This window comes from Balaenoptera acutorostrata, chromosome 5 (genome assembly GCF_949987535.1).
Source record: "Balaenoptera acutorostrata chromosome 5, mBalAcu1.1, whole genome shotgun sequence".
In the NCBI taxonomy this organism is placed as follows: domain Eukaryota; kingdom Metazoa; phylum Chordata; class Mammalia; order Artiodactyla; family Balaenopteridae; genus Balaenoptera; species Balaenoptera acutorostrata.
The window spans coordinates 129,741,282-129,768,982 of record NC_080068.1 but is presented as its reverse complement, the minus strand read 5'-3'; the positions used below and the strand labels follow the sequence as shown (position 1 = coordinate 129,768,982).

General features: G+C 37.4%; 1 protein-coding gene across 8 annotated transcripts in view; it reads right to left on the bottom strand.

Moving 5' to 3' along the window:
• The window catches only part of INTU (inturned planar cell polarity protein), an 84,675-nt gene that overhangs the window by 31,268 nt on the left and 25,706 nt on the right, over positions 1–27,701 (bottom strand). For all 8 annotated transcript variants that reach the window (XR_009008438.1, XR_009008439.1, XM_057547333.1 and 5 more), the window contains exons 3-5: positions 15,200–15,285; positions 6,527–6,730; positions 2,094–2,212 (exon numbers count right to left, since the gene is read on the bottom strand). Coding sequence is in view for 6 of the 8 variants with exons in the window: in XM_057547333.1 (XP_057403316.1) it covers positions 2,094–2,212; positions 6,527–6,730; positions 15,200–15,285 (409 nt within the window). In the remaining 2 variants the exon portion in view is untranslated. The remainder of the gene's footprint in view (positions 1–2,093; positions 2,213–6,526; positions 6,731–15,199; positions 15,286–27,701) is intronic.

The window sequence follows — 27,701 nt, the reverse complement described above, 5'->3', positions numbered from 1 at the left end:
GGTACAGGGTTCCTCTTTGAGATAAAAAAATGTTCTAAAACTGACTCTGGTGATGGTTTCACATATCTTCGAATATACAAAAACCACTGAATTGTACACTTTAAGTGGGTGAATTGTATGATATATGAACTATATCTCAATAAAGCAATTAAAAAAATTTTTAAAAGGCCTATCACATGCTTTTATAAATGTGAATTTATAGACTAAATGGAGCCTTGGTTACTAGTATTCTGAAATGAACTAATCTTTTCTATATACACTATACTAAAAGTCCCAGAGTTAAACATCACTTTCATTTAGAAAAGCAAGGAAATTCTTCCCGTTATCTTGCAGATCCCATCTATTAAAATCCTAGACAAGGACCTACTGTACAGCACAGGGAACTACACTCAATATTTTGTAATTACCTATTATAGAGGGAAAAGAATCGGAAAAAGAATATATATATATGTGTGTGTGTATAACTGAATCACTGTGCTGTACACCTGAAACTGACACGACACTGTAAGCCAAATATATACTTCAAAAAAAATAAAATAAAATCCTAGAGGTGTCATTTTTTTTTTTTAAAAGAAATTCACGGTCTTTTATTTATTTATTTATTTATTTATTTATTTATTTATTTATGACTGTGTTGAGTCTTCGTTTCTGTGCGAGGGCTTTCTCCAGTTGCGGCAAGTGGGGACCACTCTTCATCGCGGTGCGCGGGCCTCTCACCATCGCGGCCTCTCTTGTTGCGGAGCACAGGCTCCAGACGCGCAGGCTCAGCAATTGTGGCTCACGGGCCCAGTTGCTCCGTGGCATGTGGGATCTTCCCAGACCAGGGCTCGAACCCGTGTCCCCTGCATTGGCAGGCAGATTCTCAACCACTGCGCCACCAGGGAAGCCCAGAGGTGTCATTTTAATCAGAAGATTGGAAAAGAAAAATTAAAGCCTAGAAAATCCAATTTGATATTGTATCAATATTAAGGAGCTCAAAGTTTGAGATAAACGGTTTTTGGTAAAGGCTAAAATTGTTGAAATATTAAGGAAGAAAAATGGTTTATAATCTATAAATCTATTTTATGAAATAAAGCAAAAACAAAACTCAAAAACTTTGAGCCCCCTTTTTCCATAAGTTAACTATAATATTTCAAAGTCAAGACTTGATAAATCAAGATGGAATGGGGGGCTTCCCTGCTGGCGCAGTGGTTAAGAATCTGCCTGCCAATGCAGGAGACATGGGTTTGAGCCCTGGTCTGGGAAGATCCCACATGCTGCGGAGCAACTAAGCCCATGCGCCACAACTACTGAGCCTGTGCTCTAGAGCCCGTGAGCCACAACTACTGAGCCCACGTGCCACAACTACTGAGCCCGCATGCCTGGAGCTGGTGCTCTGCAACAAGAGAAGCCACCGCAATGAGAAACCCGCACACCGCAACGAAGAGTGGCCCCCGCTCGCCGCAACTAGAGAAAGCCCGCGCGAAGCAACGAAGACCCAACTTGGCCAAAAATAAATAAATAAATAAAACAAAAAAACCCCCATGGAATGGGATGTGTGGCTCTATAACTGACTTTCAAAAAGTTATTTAACACCAGTTTGCTTATCCATCACTGAGTGAACTTGCACAGATGATACTGCCTTCTGAATACTCTTCCTAAAGTGTATGTGTATTGTGTGTTTTCTATCATTGTTCTAAGAACAGAACAAAATATTTTGAACTATATGAAAAATTCAGTATTCAGTCATCCTTACCAACCACAAAGCTATTGTCAAGCAAGTTAATAGTCAAGATAAAATCATAAAAAAGCCCAAACTCATCATAATGCTGTGCTTAAGAGAGACTGCCTTCATGAAGAAATTCTGAAGTATAGTCATTAAGCCAACTTTGTTAAAGTCCAAAACATCCAGATCTACAGCTGTACTCAGAACTTACATTTTAAATAGATGATTAGTAGAAATAACCTAGGTGAGAAACAAAATATCTGCAGACATCATATCTGCCATATAAATATTTATATAATAGATACCTATATTAGCATTTTGTTTGTCAGAATTAAGGTAAAGAACTTGAGAGAAAGAGAATTAAAGCTAAATAAAAATCAATTATTACCTAGTAACTTGTGTCCCAGTTACATTTTCCAACATGTCACAGAGTGTGAGAAATATGCCTCTCACACTTTTAAGTTTCTGAGATGCATCAGATACTGGATAATGATATAGGATTTCCTGCTGTTAAATAAAAAGAAATAGAAATGTCAATTCCCCCCAAATTTTCCAACTGTTATATTTTTCATGGCAAGTTCAGACTTCAAATTAAGAAAAAAAAAAAAAAAGATTCCTTTCAGCTTCAATGGGAGGTTTATTCAAACATAAGGAGAGAAGTAGGCCTGGAATTTTAACACATTACCTAGTGTTTAAAATACCACATTTGAAAATAAGTTAGAGACTGTCAAAATTAGTCATGATACATATGCTGAGTAGGATAGTGATTCGTTGGAATAATTACAGCTAATTGCAAACAATGTTTCAAACATTAATGTCCCTTTACAATAAATTCAAATACTAATATTTATATTTCGTTATATAGATATTCTTATCTCCTGTGGTTACATATGCACACAGACACCAAATGTAAATTTTAGGAGTCTTTAAGATAAGCTTCATCTTTGGTGAAACCATTAAATCTTTATTTAAACACAAGACAAGACTGCAATTAAACTTACAGAGTGAGAATACAAAATTAAATTAAAGTCATGCAGATAGGAAGAAAGAAGTATTATGATATTATAAAATCTTCTGTTTAAATTTGAAAGCGTTTGCCCACCACAAATTAATCTGTATTCAAACTTTAAAAGAGACATTTTAAATTACGGAAAATACTAAATCCATAAGATTATTCACAAAATGCTTAATAGTTTTCTATTTTCAAGAAGAGCATATTCCCAGGAAACACAGTTTTTTAAAAATCTCATTTTTATAAATTTCAAAATCAAGATGTGCGTTGCTAATACTTTTACATGATGGATTGAATCATTCTGTGCCTCACTTTTTTGCTATTACTTAAAGCAACATGCTATTTTTCTCACATGACAAATTAAAAGCAGGCAAAATTAAAATTTCTAGATAGAAACCATAGAGAATTCAGAGTAATTTCCAGTTATGCTACTTAATGACAATATTCATAAATATTAACATAGCCATTATTGAAAGCCCAAACTCTTAAAATACTGTATCTTTTCTTTGGTTATCTCTCTAAAGAGCATTCTACACTTTGCTTTGGTCTCTCTTTACAAGAAATAATTATGTGACTTGGAGTCCATGCCTTCGCAACTTTTACATTAGGATAAAATATAAATAATGACAAACTGGACACATCTTTTTTTATACTTATTAAGCACATTCAGTATATGAAAATTGCTATGGAATTATGTGGGCCAAATACAGTCTGCCTAACAACTCAAAATTTCTGTAGTAGTGTAAGAATATTATAAAACATTTTATCTCTAGAAATTAACTCAAACACCAGTGAAGATCTTCTGTTATGTCTACTTAATAAATTTAAACCTTAACTGGTAAATAAACTTACTGTATTTAGCCAAATACCAAATACCACTTTAAACAAATAACCATATAGTCTTTGATTCGTTTTTTTAAAAATGTCCAAATCTTGTAACTTGAAGAAAACAAGCTGTTATTAAATATGTAACTCACATGAAAACAAAATGACCCTATGACATTTAATTGTAAAATGAGTAATACCAGAGTACAAAGGTCATTTGAGAAAGTCTCTATTCCAACCTCTGCTTCGACCACCCCAGAAAGCCTCACAATTCAAGACCTGGCAAGCTCTACAGTTCCTAACCAATTTAATTAGCTGTATTTTAAAGCACTCGTTAGTAGCATGTATTTGCAGCAGTTTCCACTCTGTTCAGTAAGAATAAAAAGCCTCTCCTAATTACAGTGTTGATACAGGGCTGTCGACAGACAGAAACCTGTTCATTAGAGAAACATCTACACACTTTCCCATGGAAAGAAAGGCAAGGATGACAAAAGGCCTCAGCACTATCCTACTCCAAGATGACCTCGAAAGATTCAGGATGCTACCATCCCAGAAATATGTTGTGTGTTCTATTTAATACATGGTTAAATTTCTTATTGTTCTAAAGATACAAGGGACTAGTAAAACGTGTAAGAAATTAGAATTATCAGCTCTAGGTCTCCATGTATTTTTCAGAACACAGAAAATTATAAAAATATGTAGAAGTAAATCCCTTCCTTTCCAGTTCAATTATTGGCTAAATTTTGACATATGAAGAAGCAACACAAGGAAATACACCCTTTGGATAAAATGGGTTTGGTATTGAGAGTATAGGCTGCAAGGATTTCAAAAGGAAAGAAATGCAAACTAGGTAAAAACTTTTTAGATCTCACTTCTGCTCAAAGCATTATGGTAAACTAGATGCTCTGAGACCCTTGTGCTGTAAAACAACTGGATTCATGGCCAAAACATACTTGTTAAACTGCTGGATATATAACAAGTAGAGAGGTTTCCAATGACATCCTCTCCATACCTTTCCAACCCCCGTCCCCAGCACTGCAAAGCAAGCTGGGGCCTCAGCTGGGAGTGGTGAGTAGTGGGCAGAAGGACAGAGGCAGGTTGTCTTGAGGGCTGATACCTACAGTGTCTTCAGTCAGGACACTGAGCATTGGGCCAGTGGCTAGGTAGGTGAGCTGGGCCTAGGACCATTGCATTAAACCTAGACCCTTTAGTGAGGCTGAAGTGCTCTATGTCAGTGATAGAAGCAGAAGAAGCAAATTCTCTTTGAAGGAAGGCATTCCCCATTTAGAACCACAGGACTCCCAAAGATAAAATCAAGCAGTAAGTTTAGTCAATGATACCCAAGGAAATAACAAGGTAAGCCACAACAAGTCAGAGTCCCCATTAGGACTTAGAGATATTGGAATGGGAAGATATAGAATGAAGAAGAGCTACGTATGAGATGCTTAGAGAAATAAAGTATAGAATCACTAAGACAAGCAAACAACAAAAGACTACTAGGAATAGCATGGCAGATTTGCATGTAGATTAGTTAAAAACTTTTCAGGAACTTCTAAAAATAAAAATAGGACTGTTTAAGCAAACAAACAAACAAAAAAACACTATGGAGAGGTTAAAAAATAGTTTGGACGTACCAGAAGCAAGAAACTGAACAAAGAAAATAAAAGACAGATTCCTTAAAAGAAATGACCAACAGTAGACTTATTAACAGCAATTATAAGTCAGAAGACAAAGAAATACTATCTTTGAACAGATTAGAGAAAATAACTTTCTACCTACTTGGCATAAGTAATGCTATGTGTTGACTTCATCTTCTTCCTGCCCACACAGGAAGACTATATTTCTCACCTTCTTGCATTGGGAGAGACCATATAACTAGTTCTAGGCATTGGAACATGAGCAGAAGTGATGTTCCTACTTTTAAGCTAGGCCTCTGAAATGTCCCATGTGATATTGCATGCTGTCTCTCTTCCCTCATTGGCCAACTAGATGGAAAAGATCCAAGAGAGGACTCTGAAGTCCTTGGGAATAATGGAACCACTGGATGAAGGGCTCAAATCATTGAGCCATTTGACCAGGAACATGTACACTGAAATGAGAAATAAATTTTTACTATGTTAAGCCACTGAGACATTAGGATTGTTTGTTATAGCGACTGGCCTATTCTCACAATGTAGAATTATAAAGCTACCTTTCAAGAAGGGGTGAAAAAGACATCATCAAATAAATAACAACAAAAAGAATTTATCACCAACAGATTTTCATTAAAAAGAGATGCCTAAAGTATATGTTTTAGGAAGAAGAAAAATGATCAAATAAGGTCAGCCTGAGATTTAAGAATAGTGAATAAAGAAAATGGTAAGCATATATATAAATTTAAAGATGACTAATCTGTACGAAATATGATGTACAAAATATGCATTTTATGATATATAATTTATACATTTTGTAATGTATAAAATATGATAATAATAAGTAGTAGTACTAGTAGTATAATTATGCCCAACTTGTGGAATTTAAAAAAATGATAGCACTGAAATATTGATGACAATAGCATGCAGGTGAAGAGGGGAAAATTGGAGTTAAGGTGTACTAAGGGCCTTGAAGTATTCTGAAGAGGGATTAAGATAGTATTTAACTTTAGAATCTGTTAAGAGAAATATCATGATAAAACTTTTAGAGTAATCACAAGAAAATAGAAATAAGAATATACAGCAAGAATAATAATGATACAAGCAACCAAGTATAGTTTAAAAAATATCATGGAAAAAGCAATTCAAATAGAAATTTTTAAAGAAGGTAGAAGAAACAAATTCAAATATTTCAGTAATCTCCATAAACGGACTCATTGAGCTTGTCAATTTGAAGACTGCTGTGTGTAAGAGACATACCAAAAACATAAGACACAGAATGACTGAGAATCATTTGGAAGACTATAAAAAGGTCCTTACTTTTTTCCTTTGCACTTTTGAGAAGACACTCACCTCTTCCTTTGATGTTTCCGAGTCGAGCTGTAGTGTGAGATACATAACGATGTGAGGAGTGTTTAGAATATTCTGCTGGGTACCTTTGACCTCTTCTCCCCATGGAAGTTTGATTAAATCACTTGTGTTTGACTGTGCCTTTTTCTGTCTTGGTTGAGTTGTTTGCTTTTTCACAGCGTGTGCATTTTCGAACGTCAGTTTCACCTTTAAAAAATTAAAACGTGTTGATTTTTCAACAAGGGAAAATCAGCTGTGGTTTTCACAAAGAAGGATCTGTACATGCACATTCACTCAGGTACGCACAGTATGCATAAAAATCATTCTTGAGTATGGGCTCCTTGATGGCAGGGACTGTGTATTCTATTTATATTTGTATCTCCAGGTCCTAGGACAATATCTGGCACATATTATTACAAATATTTATTAAGAATATATAATTCTCTGTATATAAGTTCATTAGTTTAAACTTAATCATTTTATTCCAAGTACTGACAACAAATACGAGAAATGCCATGGAAAAACAAAAATTAGTATGATCTGATAGCGTAATAGAGAGTAACATTACATTAAGAATGGTAATAGCACTGACTCATCTGGGGAAGGTAAAAGGAAGAGACTCAGGATTAAAAGTGACCTCATATAATCAGAATTAGCTCTCCTTTCAAGTGAGGTGATATTCAAATATTCTTCTCTTAGACACTCTTTGTGGTCCTTTAAAATAAAGGCTAAGGACAGTAAAAACTATCAACATGCCAGATCTTGAACCACAACCCTAAGATGATTATCTATCAGTTTTGTCAAGATAGTTTTAATTTCATGGCCTGATGTCAAACAAGATGGGTAAGAGTCCAGAATGTGGCCATTTTCCAGTGGTTGAAAGGTAGCTTCCACTTCTCAATTAACTTTCCTTGAAAAAGGAGATATGTGTCTAGATGCCAGCTGGCCAAAGATAACTTGGTTACTTCAAAGAAGCACCAGTGTGTATCTTGACTAAAAGAAGTTTTCACTAAATATAGCTAATTTTGTGTAGTAAGGACGTCATCACAAGCTATATAGGCACAAAATATTCCTAATGTTTAAAGTCTTATCAGAATACAGGTAAGTAAGACAGGACATTCTAACTGTAACAACCTATAAAATTTTAAATTTAGACATTAAAGTGCAATGACTCCTTTAATTAGATTAAATTTTAAAAGTCAAAAAATAAATTCATGCTTGATCAAGAATAAAAAAGTCTGGTCAATATAGGATATTAAATCATCACACTGTACAACCTAAACATATATGATTTTTATTTGTCAATCATACCTCAAAAAACTGGTGGAAAAAGGAAATGTTGTCAATATTTAAAATAAGATAAAATTGTTTGTATGCAGTAAGTTGCATTTTGAGAGGAAACATTTAAAAATTATTATCAAGACAAGAATAAACAATACCTATTTTTAATAATTTATTAAAAGAGGTACTATTTTCAAGGCCAACTTTAACTATATGATAAATATGAATATATTACTATCACTCTCTTAAAAAATGAGCCTTACATATTTATACATTTTTATCAAAAATGTTAAGCATATTATTTTAAAAAATTCATTCATAATCCCATCAGCCCATCTAACTATTGTTAGTATTATACTGTAAAATAAATCTATTCTGATGAATAAAAGCTTTCAAATGAAAAAATGTCTAGATATACTTTTTTTGGTTGGCAAAGAGTGACTATTTATGGTTGTATTCAATTTTGCTTATCTGTAACCGTCTGGCACTTCAGAGGCACTAAGTTACTGTTGTCTACCTAAAGTGAATTTAGTTAAATAAACATATTTTCTAAAATAAGTTTCTGGGACTTCCCTGGTGGTCCAGCGGTTAAGACTTCATGCTCCCAATGCAGGGGGCCCAGGTTCAATCCCTGGTCAGGTAACTAGATCCCACATGCAGCAACTAAGAGCCTGCATGCTGAAACTAAAAGATCACGCATATCAACCAAAGATTCCGCATATCAACTAAAGATTCCGCATGCCACAACTAAAGATCCTGCGTGCTGCAACTAAGACCTGGAGAGGCCAAATAAATAAATAAATAAATAAATTTTAAAAATAGGCTTCAGATTTTATTTTATTAACAAGTAGAAAAGAGACATAAGGTCTAAATTCATCAATATATATATATTCAGAGTTAAGATGAACCAGGTCATGACTAGAGAGTAGGAAGGGAGAAGTTCCTCATGAAATTTTTCTGAGGCCAAACGATCATGTTTCTTTACAAAACATTTAATATTCCAAACGGAAAGATCAACCTTTACTAATTTTTAATGTTTTCTGTAAACTTGATGTTGAAAAATGGGCCCTTGGTATTATTAGAACACTGTATCTAAAAAGGCTAATAGAACACTAGTATATTTGGGGGGAAAATATCAAGTAAGTTAAACAAAAACATAAAAAGTTAGAGATCCTATATGAGAACAATCAAGAGTTATCTGAGGAAAATTAATACAAGGATAAGGTGAGGAGAGTTGAAGATACACTGTTTCCAAAATAATCTTAGAAATATGTGAAAAAGAATATTTGGTGTGAGGTTTTGACCCAAACAAGCAACATGGAAGCATTATACGGCCTGAAAGACTATGTTCTGAGGATGGCATCTGTTCTAGTGGGTAATGCTCAATATATGTAAACGTAAGTAAAAATATAAACATAAGCATAAATATATTGAATCCTTGAACAAGGATCCAATGAAGTAAAAATGGCTTGGAGCTCAGGGGGTTCTTTCATTTGAGAATGAGGATTTAGGAGTGTCCAAAAGAAAATATATGGGAGTCTTTGGCGGTGTTCCTTGGGAATGTGAGAAATCTTTAGAATTGGGGGAAATCCCGAGTGCAGACTTTGTACCAGTATAGAGGGGAGCTTTGAAGATTGTCCCCAGCACTGGGCTTTGGGGAGGCCCTAGGTATATGAACGGAGTAGAGGGTGAGAAATCTGACTGCAGGAAGCAGGAGATGAGCGACATCCTAGGGGAGCAGGTGTCACAGAGGCGGGCTGTGTCGGCTGGAACGTCCGTGAGAGCTGTGCGCCCCAGTGGTCCTCAGAGAAAGAAATATGTGTCCGAAGAGAAAGAAGGGAGGGCATCTTCTCCAGCTGAGATTCTTGTGGGTGGAGAGGTCAAAAGATAGGGTATGACTCACCAAGAATGACAAAAGGGAATGAGCTGGTAGACTTAAAATAAAAATTTACCAATTTTACTTTAGGCAGCAACGGCAACCTAAAATTTAAGACTGGTTTGCTATGCTTGGTGAAGAACGACACACTTGAAAACTAACTTTAATGCTACACTTGGCAAACAACAGGACTTCTTTTCTGTGGGGCAAGAACCTTTTCCCCTCAGCATGACAAAAACTCAAACAAATACACACACCACAGAACCAGCCATTAACATTCTTTAAGGAACTATTTTAGCCACCGTTCTTCTGATTTAAGTAAAGTTGGCTCCATAATGCAAAGATAACTACACTTTAACAAGACATTCTGACAAGCTTACATGTTAAGTAGCTATAAATGTCAGGAAATCTGGTTGTCTTGATAAAATGATAAAAGGGTAAGACAGATAACCAAATTAAGAGTTAAGTGCTATATTTAAAAAGGGGTTGATATATGTAAATATTAAGGGTATTATGCGTTTTATAGGAAAAAACTTTTATTAAGAAGCATCTGATATAAGATAGTTTATAGTTTCTTATAAAAAAAGGTTTTTATAAGAGTTCATATGAAGTTCCTTACAAAGAGGGTTTTTCTGTTGGGTTTATGAGGCTTCTTATAAAAAGAGTTTTCTGTTGTTCCTCCATGGGCATTAACTGGTGACACGTTTCATCATCTCCTGTCTCCCTCAGAAGGTTTTCTTATTTGTGCAATTTGCCCATCCTTTCTTTCCTCGGTGCCCCCCGCCCCTCAGTTCAGGAGATGATATGTCTTACCTCAGGTCCAAGGATATGCTCTCTATAATTCACCACTTCCAAAATCTTGTTGCTTGAATTATATCCTCTCTCTTCTCCCACCTCCAACCCACCCCATGTGACAAGCAATGTCTCTTCAGCCTCCGCCAAACCAACCAACCGACCCTCTCTCCCCATTAGCTACCATGCCATCCTCTTCACACAGGGGACTTGGGGAGGCTGTCAGAATCTGAAGCAGCTCCAGAGCCAGACCACACTCTCACTTCTGCCCCATGGTCTACACTGTCTCTCTCACAGCACCTTCGTTGCTTTCCATGTGTCTGATCTTTTCTCCTTTGTCTGGCAGATGCTCTGAATAGTCCTTAGTCAAAACTCTGAAGGAATTGAGTCTACTTGGCTCAGCAAATTCTCTCTCCTCGATCCTCCTCTTTTGGGTGATCTCACGAGATTACTCAAGACAAAACTTGGAAGGCATCTTGGACTCTGCTCTCTCCTGCAGGAAGTACTGTCCTCTTTACTTCCCGCATACTTTAAATCTAATCTACTCCTTCTCCTCCATATCCACAGCCAAGGCCTTTGCTCAGGCCTTCACCCCTTCTCTTCTGAACTACTGGAAAGCTGACCACCTGGTTTCCCAACCCCCAGTCCCATCCAGAGGGATATAATCCTAAATGCAAATCTGATCACATCAGTCTTCTTCTTTAAAATATTGACACAGCTGGTTACTTCTGGGTTCTGAGAATAAAAAAACACTTACAAATACTTTTTTAAAAATTTGCCTATTTCCTAATCTTTCCACAATATATATGAGCACCACTTTTTGTGTAACAAAGAAATAATAAAAGTTAAAATATTCTACTCAAGTGTCATCTCCTTTAAGAAGCCTTTTCTCCTCTCTCTTAGGCCTAAGAAGTACTTGAAAGATGAGAGTCTAAGATGAATGTTCTGCAGGCTGATCTCCCAGAAAAGGAGTTGGTTTCCTCCAAAGTTCCAGGAAACCCGGTGATGGCCCAGGGCTTAATACAATCAATCCCGGTCAACTGCAATGTTTGGACCCAAGTTTCCTGATCAAGCCAGGGGAGGGGATGGCATAACTGCATCATTATGTGCTTATTGAATAAATGAGTGAACAGAGCTGTGGCAACAGGTCAAGGTCACAGAAGTCAGTAATTAGAAAAGTACTTGCACCTTTGTTCTTGCCGTTTTGAATTTTTAAAACATTTTTTTAAAACCCACAACTTTTTATTCAAAAAATGTTAAACCTATGGAAAGTTGCAAGAATTGTACGATTATGCATATATTTCTCACGCAGTTTCAGCAATTTTTAACATTTTGCCACATTTGCTTCTTCCCGCTCTTCTCGCTTATGTGACTCCCCTCTCCTTCCATCCTAACCCTCTCTCTCTATTTAAACAAAATTTTCGCCTGAACTACCTGAGAATTATTTGCAGCTATTTTAATGCTTCATTGCTAAGTACTTCAGTCCATGTCTCCTAAGGATACAAAACCAAATACAATTATGATACTTAAGAATTTTAATATTAAACACAATACTATTCTCTAGTAAAGGTTGTATTCAAATTTCCCCAAATATCCCAATACAGCTGTTCCTAACTGCACTACAGGATCAATAAAGGATTAGTCACTGCATTTGGTTGTATGTTAGTTCAGTCTGTCTTAGTCTAAAACAGTTGTCCAGCCTTTTATTCTTTCATGACATTAACATTTTTGAAGAATCTAAGATAATTGTTTTGCAGATTCTTAAAACCTGGCTTTAAAAGAAATGATTTGGGCTCTTTGTGCCTCATGTAGTATATAGGCTTTGCCTCTGGATTTCATCCTGGTGTTCTGAAACTATTTATAACAGAACTTATTTAAAATTCAAACACAGAACTGTAGAGTTGGAATGGGGCTCAGAGATTTATTCTCTCAAACCCCCTCTGATTATAAATGAGGAAACTGAAACCCAGAAGAGTTTGGAAACTTGCTCAGAGTGAGGTTTAAAATAGAGATCTGCCCTCCTTCTCCTCAGTGACCTTTCTACCACATTATACTCTCTTCCAGGGCATCTTCTGTTGGATGACAAGAAGCCTTTCAGGCTATTTTTATACTCTAAGTTTAAAATGTTACTGTTGGCTATTTCCAAATTTAAATGTTAAATCTGCTAAGGTAGTCTTTATAAATCAGCATTCCTCTCCCCTTATTGCTTGCATAATGGTTTCAAATGCCATAGATACAAACTAGGTAGAACAGCTTTTTCTGAGACAAGTCCACTGCAGTTAGTTCTGGCCCAACAAGAACAAGGGGATGCAGACACAAAGATCTACCCAGGTTGTCTGTGAAATGGGAGGATTATGCTCTGTAGTCAGTTTCAGTTCTAGCTCTGAGTTATTAATTCTGCACCCTTGGACAAATCATTAACTCTCTCTCAGATTTTTTTTTCTCACGTATAAAATAGGAATACAAATTATCAGATTCTTACAGATTGTTATGGGGAACAAATGAAATTATCAAAGGGACTGCTATTAGCAAAGCACTGACACACTTGCTGGCACATACACACACTAGTTCCCTTCCCAATTCTCAAGTTGTATATAGTCAAAATCCCCTTGAAATTGCAGTAGGAAGGCAAGGCCGTGCTGGAGTACAACATACTCTCTCAACAGGCTAATTCCAACTCACAACAGTTTTTCTTCCATCTTTAAAACAAATTGCCGTTTCCTCATTTTGGCACAAGATGTAAGAATTGGCACTTAAGAGCCATGTTGTTAAAAAAAATATATATATATATAAAATAAATATAAATATATATAAAATACATATATTTATGTGTGTGTGTATGTGTGTGTGTGTGTATATATATATATGTTTAAGCACAGAACCACATTTAATGCAGTTGTAAAGGCAAACCAGGCAGACCACAGATACACTGTTATTTCATGCTTAATGAGGACATGGAAATGGTGGGTGAAATTGGTCCAAAAATATTTAAATCATTATTTCTTTTTCTTCTTTGTTCTGCCAAGTGTGCATAGCTGAATTTGCAAATGTTAATTAAATATAAGTATAATGTGACTCCACTGGAAACATAATTCTTTTTTTGAAGACAGAACAGATGTGGTTGAACTTTGGTAGTGCTGACAGGACACCTGCCACTGACATAGGCAAGAAAGGAGGAGCCCTCACTCGGGGCTGATACGCAGCCAGTTTACTCGGGTGACACTGTTTCAGTCATTAAAATACTGTGATTCTTCATTACTGACTGGCAAGTAGCTGCTGTCTGGACCCCTTAAGGTGCCCTAGTACCTTGGCCCACCCCTGTTCCTCCCCTCATCTAGCAACTAAAGGGGATACCAGCACACCCTACTCCAGCACTATGTCCGCCTGATTGCTATTATTTCAAACAGCACCCCATCTCCATCTCCATCTCTCTATCCACTCCTAGACATTGCTAGTCACTGGCTACCATAGTTATTCTAGCACTTTCATTTTGCATTTCCAAAGACAGTTAAATTTACAGAGCATCTGTGTGTGTGTGCGTGTGTTAAGAGAAGGAAGTGAACATAACAGGAGCCTTTTTTCTTAGAAAACAAGAAATTTCATAATGGGTCCTATTATTTCAGAATCTCAAATCAGATGCAGATATGATTCTGATTTATCAGGCATTCTGTTCTTCATCCTGATCAATCTGAAAATTGCTTCATCCTCTCACTGCCTGATGGAGTCTCTAACCTGTCTAAAACATATCACCCTCCCTACCCCTCGAAAGAGAGAAAGCCAATTCCTGATGATAACAACAGCAGAACATTCTTAAACAGGAGATATAGCATTTTAAAAATACATCTAATCGTGGACGGATCTAGAGACTGTCATACAGAGTGAAGTAAGTCAGAAAGAGAAAAACAAGTATCGTATATTAACGCATGTATGTGGAACCTAGAAAAATGGTACAGATGAACCGGTCTGCAGGGCAGAAGTTGAGACACAGATGTAGAGAACAAATGTATGGACACCAAGGGGGGAAAACCGCGGTGGGGTGGGGATGGTGGTGTGATGAATTGGGTGATTGGGATTGACATGTATACACTGATGTGTATAAAATTGATGACTAATAAGAACCTGCTATATAAAAAAATAAATAAAATTAAATTAAAAAAAACTAAATTAAAAAAAATACATCTAATGACATAAAAATGTCATCTATAATACAAAATGTCAATGCTTAGAGAATCAAAATAACTTATTATGAAAGAGATTTATTTTTACCTACAAGGAATGAAAAATAATTCATTAAGTAGCTAACTAAAAGCTCAGGAGTAAGGCTAAACTAGGTAACAAAAAAGAAAAAAAATCAAGAGAATAGTATAGATTTTAAAATAAACAAAACCACAATAAAAAACTTTATAGCAATTATGATTTTACTAAGTCAGAAAATAGAAAATTCCATGACTATTTTAAATGGCTTTTCTAGGAATTGGATTTTCATCAGCAGGTGTGGTACTTATAATGGCAAGTTGGTCATTATGTATGTTTTTATTATTGTTCTTGTAGATATTTCTCTTTCTTTTTGGAACAATCTCTAAGAGCTAATATTTTAAAAATGTCCTAGCATGTAAGTATAACTCGCCCATTATACATGACTATTTTCAGAATTTCATAAAAAGAAGATAGCACAAACACTTATGTCATGTAATTCATCATAAAACACAGAAAAAGAATGTCCACACCTGCATAGGTCCAGGAATGCAAGACAGAACTCTCTCTATGTTTTCAGAGGTCACATCTACATCGTTCACGGCAACAAGGACATCACCTGAAAACAGAATCACAATAAAAGACAGTTGTGTGAGTATCCAAAACTGAAAAAGATCTAGAATTGGAACATTAAAAAGCATCTATTCTGATCTTCAAAGTACAATGGAAAATGTGGTACAGACATTCAGGGACTTGTTCAAGGTTATAAAGCTCATTAGTGGCAGAAATAATCTCCCACCCCACTCTTTCTTAAACTATAACGCAGCCCAACATTGCACCATAACTAAATATAACCTATGACTATTTAAAGAGATGAATATTCTCATTTTTGATACAATTGGGAGAATTACATAAAGCCAAGGGACAAATGGAAAATTTGTAGCATAAACCAAATATTGCACTTAACAAAATTGAATCTAACCACTTAGACTCACAGTAAAAAAAATTCAGCTGAAATTTTAATTAAATCCATGTGGTATATCATAACTCAATATGCTGCGTATTCACTGTTATTACTGATATGTGCCTACACACATCTTTGTTTCAAAAGCCCCCAACCGCAATAAAACCTATAGCATGTTTCGGTAAAAAAATCTCCTTTTCCATGGCTTTTCTTTAAATGTGTATATTATCAAATCAGGTGGCTTTAATAAAGATCAGTGTTAAAATGGAAATTTACTTTCACAACATAAAGGTAATATCTAAACACCAGTGAGTGTATTAATATAAATACACATACCAAGGTTATTTTTTTCTCCTCATTCCTATCATTAGGAAATTGATTAAATAATTCATACTCATCCATTCATTAGTTTATCCAAAAAATACTTATTGAGCATCTGCTGTATGCCAGGCACAGTTCTAGGCACTGCAGACAGAGAATTGAACAAAACAGACAAAAAACCTCTATTCACGTGGAGCTTAATACTCTTTGGGGAAGACAGATAATAAATATATATTGATATATATAGATAAAATAGTGTTGGTAGACAATTCTCCATTGGTCTCTCATATTTTCGTATATCTTAAAAGCCAAGGCACTGAAAGTCTGTGTTCTGGATTATCTTTTCAAGACTGTCTGTATAGCGAACAGCTTTGGATGAGATAGTGCCTCCCTCCAGAGCAAATGTACAGTATAATAACAGCAAAAAAAAAAAAAAAGTACAGTATAAGATATATTAACAATATCTTATTGTTAATAATTGTTCTTTATAAAAGATTTGTGTTCCCTAAGCTCCAAGTTCCTGTCCTTTAATGCAACCCACTATGTGTGTAGGGGTCACCTGGCCCTTTTCATGATGCCCTGTGGGAATGAGGGTTGGGGAACAGGTGAAGCTGCCATTACTTTAGCTACTGCTATTCCTCCCCCTCCCCCTCTCCCTTCATTCCTTGCTCTCCTTGATATCATATGGGAAAGGGGTTAAGTGCAGAGTGAGCAGGAGTTTCTTAGGCCAGCCCTCTGAAAGCTTGCAATGACCTACACGAGGTTCAAATGCTCAAGAGATGCTATTCAGTTGAGAGAGTTCCTCAGGTTTGCGCACCAAGCCTTCTAGAATGGTCCGCTATTGCAGCACTTTGAGCAACCTGGTAACTTTTCTTAAAAGTAAAAATTTTGAAATGTATAGAAATACCGAATCACTATGTTGTGTAATAGGAACTAACATAGTGTGGTAGGTCAATTATACTTCCAAAACAAACAAACAAACTCACAGAAAAGAAATTGGATTTGTGCTTACCAGAGGCGGGGGAGGAGAGAAGAGGGGAATTGGATGAAGGTGGTCAAAAGGTACAAACTTCCAGTTATAAGATAAATAAGTACTAGGCATGTAATGTACAACATGATCAATATAATTAACACTGTCGTCTGTTACATAACAAAGGTGTTAAGAGAGTAAATCTTGAGTTCTCAACACAAGGAAAAAAATTTTTTTTCTATTTCTCTAATTTTGTATCTATATGAGGTGACGGAGGTTCACTAAACTTACTGTCGTCATCATTTCATGATGTATGTAAGTCAAATCATTACGCTGTATGCCTTAAACTTAGTGCTGTATGTCAATTATATCTCAATCAAACTGGAAAAAAAAGAGTAAGAACTTGCAAACTAAAATAAGCTTCCAACTTCAATTCAACTTGGAAAAATGAAAAAGCAACATACTCCCCTAATTATTTTTAAATAAGAGATTAAACAAGTGTACTATATCAAATTACTTATAGCTATAGTGATTTTAAAAAGGAAGGAAGGGGACTTCCCTGGTGGCACAGTGGTTAAGACTCCACGCTCCCAATGCAGATGGCCGGGGTTCAACCCCTGGTCAGGGAACTAGATCCCACATGCATGCTGCAACTAAGAGCTCATATGCCACAACTAAGGAGCCCACCTGCCGCAACTAAGACCTGGTGCAACCAAACAAATAGATAAATAAATAAATAAACATTTTAAAAAAAAAAAGGGAGGGAGGGAGAGAGAAAGAGAGAGAGAGAGATTGGGAGGGAGGGAGGTGAACACAATATAGGAGTACTGATGTATTGATAAAACAAAACCCCTTCTGGACCGTACCAACCATGAGTTCTACTGTCTATAGATTATTCTATCCTCAGGACACCTAAATAGTGAAAAGATTTAAACCTTGCTCCTTTAAACTAAAACTCCATTGGATAATGTCCCAAATGACTCTGTTTTTTTTTCCCCCTCCAAACCCTAATGAATACAGTTTCGTAGTTGAGTGTTATAGGAAGTATCATCTAGAAGCATCATGTCCAACAAACCTCTAAAAATGGGAGGCATGTATCATCACAAAAGATATAAAAATAAATTTTAGAACAAGTGTACTATATACACAATATTTTTAAATGTTTAGTAGAAAATTGTCTCTTTCTGTAAAAGAAATGTTACATCCACTTCTCACTTCCCAGATACTTGCTTTCCTCACGTTTTTCTGAGCACCTCTGTGAGGTGACTCAGAGATGGCAGCCTTCCTGGATATCACATCACTGCAGTGGGCAGCGTGCACTCCAGGAAAGTTCTTTCTCAACAAGTGCATGGGAGTCATTAGTATGCAGGGTCCCATTTCAAAGGCTGAAAGGAAATGAACTGCATGAATTGATTTGAATTGTTAAATAAGAAATAGTCTGAGAATTACTGATGGGTAGAAATAAGAGAGGAAATTTATCAAGTTTATCAAGAGATTTCATTCAAGAATCAAATAAAACATAAAGGGGGAGACCCGTTTATCAAAATACTTAAGTCAATCCCTTTGGGTGATTGGGCTTTTTCTTTGTTTTGTTTAATTACATTTTCTAAATGGTCTGCCATAAGCATATATTATTACTACTGCAAAGAGAAAAAAATTAAAACTCACACACACTGTGGTAGGCAGAATAACTGTCCTCCAAAAATGTCCACATCCTAATCTCTGAAATCTGTGAATATGTTACTTTACATAGCTGAAGAGACTTTTCAGATGTAATTAAGTTAAGGATCTTGAGATTGGGAGATTATCCAAATGAGCCCAGCGTAATCACAGGGTCTTTATAGGAAGGAGGCAGGAAAACCACAGAGTCAGAGGAAGAGAGACATGAAGATGCTACGCTGCTGGCTTTGAAGATGAAGGGACCACAAGGCAAGGAATGCAGGTGGCCTCCAGCAGCTGGCCAAGGAAAGGGGTTCTCCCCTGCAGCCTCCAGAAGGAATGCAGCCTTGTGGATACATTGATTTTAGTGCAGACGACGCATTTTAGACTTCTGACCTCCAGAACTGCAAGATGATAAATTTGTGCTGCTTTAAATCACTAAGTTTGTGGTACTTTGTCACAGCAGCAATAGAAAATTAATATACCCGCTTAACAGAACAAAGCAACTTCGGCTAAGCACCAAGTGAGAGTCAGGGACCATGAATGCTGAAGAATAGAAGGACATACAAGGTACACTTGGCAGTCATTGGAAAAAGAATAAATCAGTCTTGTTAGAAGCTGGTGTTTACATACAAGAGGACTGGGAAATAGGTATGAGACAGTGGGGTAGGATCAGATTGTGCATTTAAATTGCTCATCCCTGGTGGCGCAGTGGTTAAGAATCTGCCTGCCAATGCAGGGGACACAGGTTCGAGCCCTGGTCCGGGAAGATCCCACATGCCGCAGAGCAAGTAAGCCCATGCGCCACAACTACTGAGCCTGCGCTCTAGAGCCCGCGAGCCACAACTACTGAAGCCCGTACGCCTACAGCCCGTGCTCCGCAACAAGAGAAGCCACTGCAATGAGAAGCCCGCGCACCGCAACGAAGAGGAGGCCCCGCTCGCCGCAACTAGAGAAAGCCCGCACGCAGCAACTAGAGAAAGCCCCCGCACAGCAAAGAAGAACCAACACAGCCAAAAATAAATAAATAAATTTACATAAATAAATAAATAGATCATTTAAATTAAGCTGAATTTGACCTCAGAGGGGAAAGCATCTGGTTTTTGAAACATAGTTACATGCTGCCATTTTATACATTCAAGTTAATGCATTTACTGACAAATTCTTAAGTTTTGAGAGAATAAAAATTATTGTATTTTTTTAACTTCAATATCAATCCCTCAACTATAACATGTAAGCACTAAACCAGAGAAAATTAAGGTCCCTCCCAACCTACCATTCTAGAATTCCTTGAATAAGGGTAGCTCATCTACTGTAACTACCATCCAGAATATTAAGTAAAACATCACATTCTCTGAAGATGATGGATAAGAAACTAGTGCCAGGTTTTTATTTCTCATTAAAATAGAAAATAATATTGCAGAAATGTTGTAAAAATTATTGATAACTATAAATTATTGATGGCACTATAGCCATGATTGTTTCTGCAAATTATTTTTAGTCTTTACCTTTGTTCACACAAATGAGGCATCAAGGATTTTTTTCCTTTTAAACTTCTCAAGTAATAAGAATTTTTATGCTGGTATACAGTTTTTAGAATTACAATTTTAATAGTCAAATAACATACACATTTATTAAATTATAATTTAAATAACCATACCCTTGGTTTGACATTTTCATGCTTTTTATTATTACTAAAAAATGCTTGAATAAATGTTTTCGTGCACATAGCTTTTCCTGTTTTTACATCTAGGGTCAGCAAGCTTTTTCTGTAAAGGGTCAGATCAGTAAATATTTTAGGCTCTGCAGGCCATATGGTCTTTGTCGCAACTCCTCAACTCTGACATTGTAGCTTGAAAGCAGCAATAAACAAATGAATGTGGCTGTGTTCCAATAACATTTTATTTATGAACACTGATATCTGAATTTCATATAATTTTCATATGTCATAAAATATCACTCTTTTGATTTTATTTTAAAAACCATTGTAAAAGGTTAAAACCATTCTTGGTTTGCTGACTGTACAAAAATGGGTGGTGGGCCTGATTTGATATGCTGGCTGCGGTTTGCAGATGTGTTTTAGATTACTTCTTTAGGACAAATGTCTCAGAATGAATTAACTGGGTTAAACAGTACGTTGTGGTAGTTTAACACTTATTTCCCAATTACATTTTGAAAGGATTAAGTCATTTCTTTTCGTTTTTGTTTCAAAGAGAAATCTTTTGGCACTTTCCCCACCCATTCAAGTGAGCAACCTGGCAAGTGAAAGAGCTCTGTGAATGGAATTCACAACCCATGGGTCTCAGGTTTATCACTGACTGGCTGTCTGCTCTCGGGTAAGTCATGGGATTCCTTTGGTGCTCATCCGTAGGGGGAAGTAACAACCAGATGCTCTCAACAAAGGCGTAAAAACTCTAAAATTCTGTCTTTCCAGTGAACACACTGCTTCAGTGTCTTTCCTTTACTAGTGGTTCAAGTTCCATGGGTAAAAATATGGGGAAAAAATGATGTGCGAGAGGAGAGACAAACAAGTAGAGTTATTTTCATTAAGAATATCAAAATGTTACACCTATTACAGGAGAAAATAAAAATGTATACCAAGTAATAGTCTGCAAAATATTAGAGAATAAAACCATATGTTATGTGTTCATGAAAACCAAATCTGTCTTTTCAAAAGAGCACTTCAGATATTTTAATTGGAAATAACCAAGATGTCCATCAACAGTGGAATGGAAAAATAAATAGTATGTATTCATACAACGGAATACTACATAGTGAGAACGTGGATATTTCTCATAGATTATAAACTAAAGAAAATATAATAGAAACAAGAGAATACACACCATATACTTTCATATACATGAAGTTCAAGAAGAGGCAAAATCAACTCTGTTGATAGAAAAGTTCTGACTTTTAAAAGATTACCTTTGGGAGGGGGTACTGGCTAGGAGGATGTACCATGGAGCCTTCTGGGTACCAAAAACATTCCATATCTTGACCTGGGTGGTAGTTACACAGGGACATACATATGTCAAAATTTACTGAGTATACGTTTAAGATTTGTGCATATTATGGAGTCATACCTCAACTAAAATGATTTTTAAAAGTAAATCCAAAAACACTTCCAAAATTTTTTAAAATTTAAAAGAGAAACTTAGCACAAGTATTATACAAAACAAATCTATTTAGTGATCACAGGTGAGAACATTAGAAGTTGACACAAAAAGAGCTTGAAATAAACTTTGTTTATTCTTCATCAGAAATAGTTTCCAGGGGTATGTGTGTCTAGAATATCAATGTGGGGACTTTCCTGGTGGTCCAGTGGGTACAACTCCATGCTCCCAATGCAGGGGGGTCTGAAATCGATCCCTGGATGGGGAACTAGATGTCGCATGCATGCCACAACTAAGAGTTCTCATGCCGCAACAAAGATCCTCCGTGCCGCAACTAGATCCCGCATGCTGCAACTAGATCCCGCATGCCACAACTAACACCCAGCGCAGCCAAAATAAATAAATAATTTAAAAAAAAAAGAATATCAATGTGTACTCTCTCTAACCCTATCCTTCCCAATCCTTAAAAAAACATCTAGTTTAAAATGACCAAAAAATGGGTAATCTTGAAGACAAAAATAAATCACTGAGATGATATGCAGTTTCTAGGATGTAGATAAAAGGGGAACTTCTATTTGCTCTGGACTGAGTCGGCGGCTGGCTACAGGTAGTCCAGGAGCTATCAACTGTCCAACTATAACAGAAACGCAAAAACAGAAATATAAAAAATAAACATGCAAGCCCTTGGCAGCAGGAACAGCAAAAATGGCACCAAAAAAGGTAGCAAAACCCCCAAGAATCCAGCAAAGAAGAATGAGAATAGAACAGAGTTCTGCTGTCGTAAAAGTAAAGAAAAGTCACCCGTCTCACTGTGCTGGTCAAGGGACTTTAGTCAACAGTGGGTCACCCTCCACCCAGACAACAGCAGCAGAAGTCACCCCGAGCAAACTGCATTGACCAGGACAAAGTGTTCATGATCTTCCTGCCTGTGGGGTGACTGCAGTGTGAAATGTCACTATGAAAGAAGCAAGTGAGAAATTACCACCACAGAAGCACCTTGTGCGATTAGCAAACCCACCATGACATTAAAATCGTCCATTCTTGCAAATGGGTATGAACACATACACAACTTGGAATAGGATTTCTGATCTTGATAAACAAGAGCATCTGCTCAATGAAGTATTCAAGGACGGAGTCTCTTTCCTAACAGCGATTTATATCTCTGCTCTAAGAGGCATAAGGTAATATTCATTATTTATAAGCTTAACACCTGTGACTGCTCAGAGACTTTTTAAAAAATTAATGCTGAAAAAAAATCATCCATTCTTTAGTCCCAAAATTATATAATTAAAAAATATGGAACATAATCATAAAATTAAAAACTTAGAAAAGTAGCGATAACAATTACCCATAATGCCCCCACCCTAATCCAACACTATTAGCATTTTGCTGTATTAACTTCTAATTGTTTTCCCTGCATGTATTCTTTTTACATGGTTTATTCATTCATTCAGTAAATGTTTTTGAGGGCTTATTATGAGCCAACCATTTTGCTATGTATCAAAGATGAAATAATCATTTTATTCCAACAAATTTCCTTTTCTACTTATTAGAAAATCATAATCTTTTCTATTACAAAATTGAACTCATGAGCCTCATTTTTCTAACTTTTTATTGCTATTTAATACACATGCAGGAAAGTGCATAAATTGTAGTACAATACAACGAATTATCACAAAGTGAACGCATCCACGTTACCTCACTCAGGTTAAAAGGTAGACTACTAGCATCTTGTGTATCTTTAAATTATTTTAACGATAAACAGTAGGACCACCCTGGTAGTCTTCTTCTCTCTGGTTCATTCTCTTTCCACCCATACAGATGGTGCAAAGATCACGGCCAGAGGTAACTGCCACTCCTAGAAGGTTCAGCAGACTGGAGTGAGTATCAGGGGAAAGGAAATATGGAATAGGAGGCTCATTGGTCATAACCACCTCTCTGTTAGGTTTCAAGAGAAAAGGGTAAAAAGAATTTTAGAGATCTGTCTATAACTCGGTCCAAATAGGCATTCCAAGCAGAAGCCCCAGGCGAGTATAAAGAGAATGTGCAGCCGAGGTTTCCCAGCATGTGGGATCATATAGTTATGGTGGCGGGCAATAACCAGGCAGGATTTCATAAGCAGGAATTCTGGTCTCCTTTGACAGAACTAAAAGAACAAACCTTAGAGGTATTTTAGTCCAATTCTGTAACTTGACAAAAAAGGAAGGTGAGGACCTGAGAGAATGTAAGTATGCATCAGCTCCTGTTCCAGTTACCTATTACTGCATAAGCAATCACCCATAAAACTCAGTAGCTTCAAACGACAACCATCCTTTGTAACTATGTGTGGAGATGGATATTAACTAGACTTACTGCAGTGATCATTTCGGGGGATAAACAAATATAAAATCATTATGTTGTATACCTGAAACTAATGTAATACGTCAATTATATCTCAATTAAAACACAAAAAAAACGAAAGAAACAACCACCACCATTTATTGTCTCTCCCGGTCCTGGGGGTGATGGGGCTCAGCTGAGGTTATCACTCAGGGTTCCTTGTGTAGCTGCAGCCAGATGGTTGGGGCAGGGGTTACCCGGACGGCTTCTTCACTCACGTCTGATGGCTGTTCCTGAGCGTGGCTGGGGCCTCAGCTGGGCCTATCAGCCAGAATGCTACGACTCAGGGCCTCTTCCTGTGGCCTGGCCTTCCTCACAGAATGGGGACAGGCAGAAGGCACATCCCCTTTTATGAGCCCACTCCTTAAGTCTGTGTGCACAGTACCAATTAAGCCGTGGTCACAGACCCACCCAGATTCAAGGCCAGGGCGGTGGGGCACAGAGACACACACACATACCATAACTCTCCATGGGAGGAGTATCAACATCACACTGTAAGAAGAGGATGTGGAGACCTTGTTGCAACCATGTGGAATACATGCTTTGCACAGATGCCCTTCCTGCAGGCTTCCTCCCTGCAAACCCTTATCATGGCACTTATCACATGGTGGGAAACTGTCTGCTTACTTCTGACCCTACGTGAGCTCCACTACAGCATGAGCGCCTTAGGAGAAGCAACTGGATCATTAGAGTAATCTTCGTGTTCCTGGCATTTAGCAGGTGCTCAAAAAATTATTTAATGAATCAATGAACAAACAAAAAAATCTGGACTTAAAGAAATATTTTTAAATGTTTCTAAAGAATCTATAAAAGTTCCTTTATCAAAATCTCTCAGGCTGGGTCAACTTAAGACCATCAGCTTGGAGAACTGTTACTACCTGTAAGTTTTGTTAACAACATATTCTCATCTTTAACTAATCTATCTTTAGGTAACTAATCTATCTCTAGGTAACTAGTCTATCTCTAGGTAACTAACCTATCTCTGGGTAACTAACCTATCTCTGGGTAACTAATCTATCTGTGGGTAACCAGTCTATCTCTAGGTAACTAGTCTATCTCTGGGTAATCTATCTCTGGGTAACGAATCTATCTCTGGGTAACTAACCTATCTCTGGGTAACTAACCTATCTCTGGGTAACGAATCTATCTCTGGGTAACTAACCTATCTCTGGGTAACTAACCTATCTCTGGGTAACGAATCTATCTCTGGGTAACTAACCTATCTCCGGATAACTAATCTATCTCTAGGTAACTAATCTATCTCTAGGTAACTAATCTATTTTTGCTACTAACTCAAACATATCCAACAGCTTAAAATGTATCAGCAACACAAAATGCTCATCTTAACATATATTCAGAATAACTTGTGGATTTCTTATTTTCCCCTCAAAATTGGTGGGATATTTTATGACAAGCGCCCTTCAAAGGAAATTTACATATAACACCAATGTTGCTACATATGCCATAGGAAACAGTTTAAAACCACTCCAAGAGGAGATTAACCAAGATGGCGGAGTAGAAGGATGTGCTCTCACTCCCTCTTGCGAGAGCACCAGAATCACAACTGGCTGCTGGACAATCATTGACAGGAAGACCCTGGACTTCACCAAGGAGGATACCCCACGTCCAAGGACAGAGGAGAAGCCACAGTGAGACGGTAGGAGGGGCGCAATCAGAGTAAAATCAAATCCCATAACTGCTGGGTGGGTGACTCACAGACTGGCGAACACTTATACCACAGAAGTCCACCCACTGGAGTAAAGGTTCTGAGCCCCAAGTCAGGCTTCCCAACCTGGGGGTCCGGCAACGGGAGGAGGAATTCCTAGAGAATCAGACTTTGAAGTCTAGTAGGAATTGATTGCAGGACTGTGACAGGACTGGGGGAAACAGAGACCCCACTCTTGGAGGGCACACACAAAGTAATGTGTGCATCGGGACCCAGGGGAAGGAGCAGTGACCCTGGGGGAGACTGAACCAGACGTACATGCTGGTGTTGGGGGGTCTCCTGCAGAGGCAAGTGGTGGCTCTGTTTCACCGTGGGGATAAGGACACTGGCAGCAGAGGTCCTGGGAAGTTCTCCTTGGCGTGAGCCCTCCCAGAGTCTGCCATTAACCCCACCAAAGAGCCTCAGGCAAAACAACCAACAGGGAGGGAACCCAGCCCCACCCATCAACAGTCAAGTGGATTAAGGTTTTACTGAGCTCTGACCGCCACAGCAACAGGGAGGGAACCCAGCCCCACCCATCAACAGTCAAGTGGATTAAGGTTTTACTGAGCTCTGACCGCCACAGCAACAGTCAGCTCTACCCACCACCAGAGCCTCCCGTCAAGCCTCTTAGATAGCCTCAACCACCAGAGGGCAGACAACAGAAGCAAGAAAAACTACAATCCTGCAGCCTGTGGACCAAAAACCACAGTTACAGAAAGACAGAGAAGATGAAAAGGCAGAGGGCTATGTACCAGATGAAGGAACAAGAAAAAACCCCAGAAAAACAACTAAATGAAGTGGAGATAGGCAACCTTCCAGAAAAAGAATTCAGAATAATGATAGTGAAGATGATCCAGGACCTCGGAATAAGAATGGAGGCAAAGATTGAGAAGATGCAAGAAATGATTAACAAAGACCTAGAAGAATTAAAGAACAAACAAACAGAGATGACCAATACAATAACTGAAATGAAAACTACACTAGAAGGAATCAATAGCAGAATAACTGAGGCAGAAGAACGGATAAGTGACCTGGAAGACAGAATGGTGGAATTCACTGCTGCAGAACAGACTAAAGAAAAAAGAATGAAAAGAAATGAAGACAGCCTAAGAGACCTCTGGGACAACATTAAACGCAACAACATTCGCATTATAGGGGTCCCAGAAGGAGAAGAGAGAGAGAAAGGACCAGAGAAAATATTTGAAGAGATTATAGTCGAAAACTTCCCTAACATGGGAAAGGAAATAGCCACCCAAGTCCAGGAAGCGCAGAGAGTCCCATACAGAATAAACCCAAGGAGAAACACGCCGAGACACATAGTAATCAAAGTGGCAAAAATTAAAGACAAAGAAAAATTACTGAAAGCAGCAAGGGAAAAACGACAAATAACATACAAGGGAACTCCCATAAGGTTAACAGCTGATTTCTCAGCAGAAACTCTGCAAGCCAGAAGGGAGTGGCATGATATACTTAAAGTGATGAAAGGGAAGAACCTACAACCAAGATTACTCTACCCAGCAAGGATCTCATTTAGATTTGATGGAGAAATCAAAAGCTTTACAGACAAGCAAAAGCTAAGAGAATTCAGCACCACCAAACCAGCTCTACAACAAATGCTAAAGGAACTTCTCTAAATGGGAAACACAAGGGAAGAAAAGGACCTACAAAAACAAACCCAAAACAATTAAGAAAATGGTCATAGGAACATACATATCGATAATTACCTTAAACGTCAATGGATTAAATGCCCCAACCAAAAGACATAGACTGGCTGAATGGATACAAAAACAAGACCCATATATATGCTGTCTACAAGAGACCCACTTCAGACCTAGGGACACATACAGACTGAAAGTGAGGGGATGGAAAAAGATATTCCATGCAAATGGAAATCAAAAGAAAGCTGGAGTAGAAATACTCA